This window comes from Chaetura pelagica, unplaced genomic scaffold, assembly GCF_000747805.2.
Source record: "Chaetura pelagica isolate M959 unplaced genomic scaffold, ChaPel_1.0 scaffold438, whole genome shotgun sequence".
Taxonomy (NCBI): Eukaryota; Metazoa; Chordata; class Aves; order Apodiformes; family Apodidae; genus Chaetura; species Chaetura pelagica.
This window is the reverse complement of record NW_009954113.1, coordinates 1,469,478-1,477,158: the sequence shown is the minus strand read 5'-3', so window position 1 is coordinate 1,477,158 and position 7,681 is coordinate 1,469,478. Positions and strand designations below refer to the sequence as shown.

General features: G+C 58.7%; 1 protein-coding gene across 1 annotated transcript in view; it reads left to right on the top strand.

Moving 5' to 3' along the window:
- The first annotated feature begins 941 nt into the window (after window positions 1-941).
- Window positions 942-7,681, top strand: part of SLC9A3R2 (solute carrier family 9, subfamily A (NHE3, cation proton antiporter 3), member 3 regulator 2) — a 29,138-nt gene continuing 22,398 nt past the window's right edge. The window contains exons 1-2 of the mRNA XM_010002612.1: window positions 942-956; window positions 2,738-2,995. Of these exons, the coding sequence (XP_010000914.1) occupies window positions 942-956; window positions 2,738-2,995 (273 nt within the window). The remainder of the gene's footprint in view (window positions 957-2,737; window positions 2,996-7,681) is intronic.

Here is a 7,681-nt window from a genome sequence, read left to right as displayed (position 1 = left end):
TTGGCCATGGCAGAGGCAGGTTTCAGTCCTGGCTACAGAGCTGTGGGTGGGTGGCAGTGTCCTTCTTGGGGTGTCCTGGAGCTCACAGCTGTGCTGCCTTCCAGCTGTGGTGGCTTTAGTGTGTGTGAGCAGGAGCAGCCCTGCCCTGAGACACCCTCTGGGATTGCCCTTCCTCTTGCCTCCAAACAGTGAAAGCCTCTTCCCCTCCCCAAAAAACCCCCAGTGCTGCTGGGCTGTGGGCAGGGTGATGCTGTGGTGGGTTAGGCACCAGGTCCTGCCCATGGGTTCCAGCAGCTGGTTTGCTGTGGCTTCTCCTTGTGCTGCTGAGGTCCCCGACCTTGGATAAGTAACACTTCTCCATGGGCATCTGAAGCTGGTGGGACAGCACCCGCAGCAAACAAGGCCTTGCTGTTTGGGTGTAACTGTGTTTCGAGCTGGAGCTGGCGGTGCTTGTGTCTTTGTTCTCTGATCTTTTCCCTGGCTGTACCCAAGGAGCCAGGGCAGAACGTGTTCTCAGGGTGTTTCATGTCTTGGATGCAAAATTGCATTCTGGCTCCTCGGTTCCTTGCCCGGGTGGGCAGTGGCTGTGCAGGGCAGAGCAAGTGGCTCCTGCTCTCCTGCTGTGCCCAGGCCAGGACAGCTTTCAGGTTCTCTCTGTGGCTGGCAGCACCGTGCATGGGCACAGGCATCTCTGGGAGCAGGAGGGATATGAGCTGAGCTGCTCCCAGTGGCACCATGAGTCTCCTTCCTGGGCAGCTGTTGTTTGGCAAGGGTGGAAGGGCCTGGGCTGGCTCTGTTGGGCTGGTGCTGATGCAGACCAGGGGTGAAAGTCTGTTTGGGTGGAGCTGCGGAAATGGTGGGGCTGGGTCCGGCGCTGAGAAGGTCCCAAGGCGACAGATGCTTGTTGTCTCCAGAAGAGCTGCAGACTGCAGGCGGTGACCATGGCTCGGAAGCGGGTAGGGGTGCTGCAGGATCGCGGGCTGCCTGGCTGCTGCTTTGCCTTCCTCCCCTTTGCTTGGTCCCCAGAGTGACTTGCTGCCCAGGGAGTTTGTCACAGAAAGTCGCTTCTGTTTCTCCCTGTTGCTGGGGAGAGGGCAAGGGACTGCTTGATGTCACTGTCCCTGCCTGGCTCATCCCTGGCTCTCGGGGGGCTGGGGGACACTTGCTCCATCGCTGCTCTTGCCCTGGCACTGCCCACCCGCATCTCCTGCCGCTGCCTGCGGTCTTCTCCAGGAGAGCAGGTCTGGCACAGCACTGCCTGACCTGTGTCGGCAGCACCAGCTGATGCCACACGTGAATAGATCTGACAGGGAGCAGATGGATTTGCTGGGGCTTGGTGGAGCAGCATCTTCAGGGTGGCCATGGATGGGAGCCCTGGGCACGCGGCTGTGCGGCGCGAGGAGCTGGAGGCTGTGGAGGATTAGTTGGTTCAGGACAAGCAGCTTTGTCTGCAGTCTATAAATTTCTTGTTGGTTGCTTTTTTTTTTCTTCAGTTGCAGATACCAGCTCTGTTGACCTTGAATGGGGCTTGCAGGGGAGTAAATAAACGCTGGCTAATTGCGCATTAGGCTCGTTTGTCACTTCTAACCTTGGCAATTGCAGCGTGTCTGGCCAGTGTGACCTAGATCAGGGCAGGAACCCTGTTTAAGGAAGCCCAGTGCTGGGTTGGGGGCTGCCCAGTGCTGGGTTGGGGTCACGGAGTCTGTGGTCTGCAGGACCACCCCATGACTGGGGGTGGCTGCTGAGTGGCATTGCCAGCGTTACCACCCCCTCCTCGGGATGAAGGCCTGTGCCCAGAGGAGGAGGCCTGGCAGAGCCAGCCCTCTGCAGCGCTGTCAGGGAGCCTGGGGGTGATTTCTCTTTAACCTGCTCCTGTGCCTGCCCTGGATTTGCCCCGTTTCCATCACAGCCTCTCCTGGTGTGATTTACACCCTGTCTGGCTGGGATCAGCTCCTCCCAGCTCTCCCCACCACCCCGGCACTGTGATCTCCTTTCAGAGCCTCTGCCAGTCACCGATTCCCGTGAAGGAGCCGGGCAGCAGCTGGACAATGGTCCCTATTCAGCATTGCTGGAGCTGGATCCCACAGGGACAGGCCCATCTCCTGCTCCCAGCACTGACTGCCCTTATCTCTGCTGACCCCAGGCAAAGAGTAGGGATGAACGTACAGATCAAGTTGTTCCTTTCATAAGTCCACCCAGGGTGGGGGCAGTCAGCCCACCGGCACCGTGGGGAGCACCAAAGACATGAATAGGTGCTTGGTGCCTCCCCATGCACCCTGGCTCCCCACCCTGCTCTGGGTGTGGGGGAAGAAAGACCCTAGATGAGGGGAATGAGGATGTGCAGGACTGTTTGGTGGGACAGATTATGTTGTCCCTTGAAAGGGACAAAACACCACAGCAGGGTTTCTAATGCTCAGGGAGGTAATGAAGCAGCCTCTGTGAGAGCTCCTCTCTGAGCAGAGTGGGTGATCCCAGGTGGTCTGTGCAGCTGCTCTGGGCAGAGCTGTTGTGTTGGTTGCAGGACATGGGGTGGAAAGAGAAGTCACCACCATCATCCAGGGCTGCAGGCAGGTGCTCCATCCCAGGGGTCCCCCAAAGCCTTGGTCTGCCCTTCTCCTCCATCACCCGCAGCTGCAGTGCCAGTGATCTCACACCCTGCAGCAAAACCGAAGCTGCAGGAGGACGTTGGGGAGTTGGTGGTCCTTGAATCCAGCTCAGCTGCTCTTCTCCTTTGCAGGTCGTGCAGCGCATCAAAGCCGTGGAGTCGGAGACACGCTTGCTGGTGGTGGACAAGGAGACGGACGAGTACCTGTGCAGCCTGCGCCTCACCTGCACGGAGGAGATGGTGCACAGTGGGATCCTGCTCAACTCCGGCCCCTCGCCCACCAAGTCGGTGGGCAGTGACAACGGGGAGGTCTGGAAGCCCCAGCTGGAGCTGGGCGGGGGCAGCCCCCAGCGCCACGCGCGCGGCTTCTCCTCGCACGGCAGCAGGAAGGTGAGGGCAGAGCCCGGCGGGGCTGCTGGGCACGCACCGGGCACAGCCACCCTGGGACTTCCCTCTGCTTGCTCCCTGTCGGAGGGAAACCTCCCGTGTGTGGCCGTGGTGGGCTTGGGGACTTTGCTGTGTCTCAAAGCCGTGGGTGAGCTGCGCTTTGGCCTCGTTTCTTTTGCTTGAAGCAGCGCTGGGTGCTGGGGGATGTGCTGCTCCCTCCCTTTCTGCCTCCTCTGAGGGTCTTCTGAGCCCCAGGAGCTGCTGGTTGAGGGACATCAGCCCTGGGGATGGGTGACCCAGCCCAGGTCTTACTCTCCTATGGGGACAAGCTGCAAGGACCAGGCAGGCAATGGTGCTGGAGCTGGTGAATGAGCTTCTCTCTCCTCCATTGTTTGCAGGAGGGAGGGAATGTCTGAAATGAATGTGTTCTCAGCTTTTTGCTTAAATAAGAAGTAAATTAGCTATCTTTTTTTTTTTTTTCAATTGGCCTGGGTCTGGACTGTGGTTCTGCTGTAATGCCTTGTATTGGTAAACTCCTTTCCAAAAAGGAAAGAATTTGGGGTGGAAAACATCCAGTTTCCGTGGCTGCTGGGGCTGGGCTGGTGGGGAAGGCACAGCCTGGTGCTGGGCAGATAGCAGGTCAGTCCTGCTGCCCTTGGGCTGCAAACGTGGCAGGAGCAGGGCTCAGACACCTGGCTGAGCTGGTGGCTCTGTCACCTCTCTGCAGCCATCTGTCCCCTTCCATGTCCCCACCCCTGTGCTGGCAGGGGCTGTGTGGTTGGTGTCTGTCCCCTCAGGGGTGGGCTGGTGGCTGGATGCTGGCCCAGAGGGGGCTGTGGGGCTGCTGGGGGGACAGAGGTGGGAATGTCAGGAAAGCTTCAGCTCCTCAGGAGCCCCCATGGTGTAAGAGGCAGAGAAATTCCCCTGTGCAGATAAGAGGCAATGCTGGTATGGGACAGGAGGCACCTGCATCTCCAGTGATAAGGAGGGGGTCTCACCTCCTCCTTCCCTCCAGAGCTGTTTGGCATCTGGTGGAGCAGGAGTCCCCCGTGGGGGCTGGCAGGGGCAGCATTAGGGGCAGTATCTTTTTCTTTACCTCATTGCACGATCCAAAGCTGTTTGAAAATTGGTGTGATGGTGATGGGTGGGTTTCCTGTGGGCATTGGTACAGTGGGGGGCTTGGTCACCCCCAGGGCGGTCAGTGGGAGAGGATCTGTTCCCTGGGAGGTGGCTGGGCACGGCTGGGGACAGCTTTCCAAGCTGGAGATTTCCTCTCCTGCCTCTGCTCTGTTTGCTGGTTTGGATCCAACAGCGTGTGCTGACGGGAAGTCGGGCGAGGGGAACAGGACGGTCCCTTCCGGCCTTTGGGTTTCAGCTCCTCCAAGGAGAGGGTGGGACAGAGAGAGCTGGGCTGGGGTCTCAGCGGGGAGGAGCCCCTCTACTTCCCCTTGAGGGGCTATGGGGCTTCACCTGGGCCAGTGGGGTCAGGATATTTGGTGCTCACCGAGCTGGGGTTTGGTGGAGCTGGGGCTGGGCAAAGGGAAGAGAGTGCTGAGCACGTCTGGTGCTGGCAGAGGCTCAGGCCAGGGGCTGGTTTGCTGCTGTCCCCATGGGGGGCAGCTCTCTGAAGAGCTGGGTGCTGCAGGCTTTCCTGGCCAAGGTCACTCCTCAGTGCCAGGGCTGTGAGTGACCCTGGTAGGATTTTGGGGTGGCTGGAGCAGCAGGACTTGCATCTTGCTCCTGTGCCTTGCTTCAAGGTGCTGACATCTACTCCAGGCTCTTGCTGTGGGTGCTGGGACTCTCCTCCTAGGTCCAGGGAACAAGGGCAGTGATGGTGCATCCCAGTTCCTGCAGTGCTTGTAGATCTATGTCCCTGTAGCAGCGGCGTGGCAGCTGGGCTCCTTTTCAAGACTTGTCCTCAGCTGTGTTTGGACCAGGCTCTGAGCTGGGTGGCACTGGGAGAAGTGGGACTTGAACTGGCAGAACTTGAGTCTTTTCCGTAGCTGCCCTGGAGGTGTCTATTGCAGGAGGAGAAAAGGCAGCTCCTGTCCCCCTGCAGACCCCTGGCCCCAACCTGCCCCTGTGGGAACCAGTGCTGATGCTCCAGGCAGCTCCCAGGGAGCTGCATTTTTCTGAGTAGCATTTGTTTATGCAGGGGCTGCAGTTTTCCTTCAGTGCAGCCTGAAGCAACGAGAAAATGAACCAAAGAGGAAGAGAATCTGGCTGTAGTGGTGAGCAGGGGGTTGGCAATACAGCTGGAGGGGTGGGAAAAGCCCTGCCAGCCTCCCCCATCCTGCCCCTATCTTATTTTGCAAGAGGAGTGACCCCCCTGAGACCTGCCGTGGGTGGGGAGGTCACCATGCACCCTTGGCAGAGACCTGGTGTTCAGGACCTCGTGCTCCCAGAACCACGGTAATGCCATGAATAATTCAGCAGGGATTTAAAATGGGGCTGCCTGTCCCCAGAGCAGGTGGGCAGGGCTGGCTGCCAGCTGCTCTGCTGTCCTGGCACTGCCATCCCAGCACCTCGGGGACTTGTGTCCTGTGGTGGCATGGGGAGCAGGGTCTGCCTCACCTGGCCTGGGGGCTTTGCCTGCTCAACTGCCTGCCCCACAGTGTCCCCTGGGAGGGGATGCAGTGGGACCTGTGCCCTCATGCTGTGCACTCCTCTGTCCCAAACAGAGAATCCCAGACTGGTTTGGGCTAGAAGGGACCTTAAAGATCATCTAGTCCCAACCCCCTGCATGGGCAGGGACACCTCCCACCAGCCCAGGTTGCTCCAAGCCCCATCCAACCTGCCCTTCAACACTGCCAGGGATGGAGCAGCTGCAGCTTCTCTGGGCAGCCTGGGCCAGGCTCTCACCCCCCTCCTTGTAAAAAGTTTCTTCCTAATATCTCATCTAAATCCACCATGTTCTTGTGGCTGCTGGGCTGCTTTCTGCTTTTCTCTGGAGCTCTGTCTCTGCTCTGCCCAGTGTTGAGTCCCAGGGGGTTTGTGAGGCAGTGGGCAGGGCTGGGGGGGGTCTCAATGTGACAGGGGCTATTTTGGATGCTGGGTGCTTGGTTGTGAGGTGCTTTTATGGCAAAGGTGCCTTTGGGACAGCAGGTTGAGCTGGTGGTGGCTGTTAATTAGATGCCTGGGCTAATGATGTGTAAAAGACAAGTGAGCTGCTGGGCTGGTGCTGGGCGGAGCTGCTCCTGGATGCTGCCAGCCATCCTGTGGCCCAGGGCTGGCAGCGTGGCTGTCCCCACACCTGTACTGTTGCTGGGACTCCTGTTTGGCCACACAGGTTTCATCAGCCACCCTAGTGATGTCCCTGGGACTCGCTGCCTTGCTGCTTTCTCCAGGTGTGTTTGTAGGAGAAACAGGAACAACAGTGAAGCCACTGGAAGGTGTTTGGGGTGATGCAGTTCCCCTCCGTTGCTGCTCCAGTCACACCAAGGCATGACTGGGGGTTGGGTGTGCAAAGGGACCTTCATCACTGGAATTTATCTTCTAGAAAGCAAACCCATGTCTTGTAGCTGTTGGATTTGAGCAGCCTGTTGGGTCTGGGAATTCTAATACAGGGAAATTAGAATTTTTGGGAAAAAAATTCTTTGTTGTGAGGGTGGTGAGAGCCTGGCCCAGGTTGCCCAGGGAAGCTGTGGCTGCCCCATCCCTGGCAGTGTTGAAGGGCAGGTTGGATGGGGCTTGGAGCAGCCTGGGCTGGTGGGAGGTGTCCCTGCCCATGGCAGCAGGTTGGGACTGGGTGATCTTTAAGGTCCCTTCCAGCCCAAACCAGTCTGAGTTTCTATGAATTAGCAGCTGGTTGTTAACTGACCCCTGCTCAGGGAGGGATGGTGTCACCTTTGCATGCTGGCAGGGTGGCTGTCCCTCTGCTTGACAGAGGGGCCTGTGGCTGTGCCTTGCCTGTGCCAGTGCCCACGTGTGGGGCTGCGTGTGCCACCAGGACATGCTGGGGATGGATGTGCTGTGCTCTGGGGTGCCTGTGGGGAACCCACAGGTGTGTGGCCAGTGCTGACATCCAGGAGGTAAATATTTACCCTTCTGTTTGGGTCAGGAATTAGAACTTTTTTCCTGTTGCAAACAAGACTTCATTGCAACATCTCCAGGCAGCAGGTTTCTGCTGCAGCGCGGGGAGGGAGTAACTGGGGACAGATGTTTTTGGAGAGCTTGGCCAACTCGGTTGAGGCCCAAAATGTAGGGCTTGTAGGATAACCACAAAGATGTAATAAAACCTCGCATGAGCAGAAATGTCTGCAGTAATTATGCAATTAAAAAAAAAAAAACACAACAACAAAAAAACCCCAAAACAAAGCAAAGAAGTTAAGTGCATGGTTTACATTAGAGCACTTGGCTGCAGCATCCTCTGCTCCCCGGGCCCCCACGGCAGGCTCAGACCTGTGGGGGTGACCAGGGAGGACGGCAAAGCTCCTCTGGGTACAACCTGGTGGCATTCCCTGCCTTTTTCCCGCGGCGGCTGTTGGGGATGCTCCCGGGCTGGCAGCGCTCGCTGCGGGCCGGGCAGGGCGGATCCGTGTGCGTGCCCCGCCGGGCGGGGCTGCGGGGCTGCGGGGCGGGTCTCTGCCCAAAAACACTTGGCAAAGCCACTTGTCACCCCCCCCGCGGGCAGCAGCTCGGGTCTCTGCTCTGCTGTGCCCGCCGGAGGGCACGGGGGGGCGTGCAGGG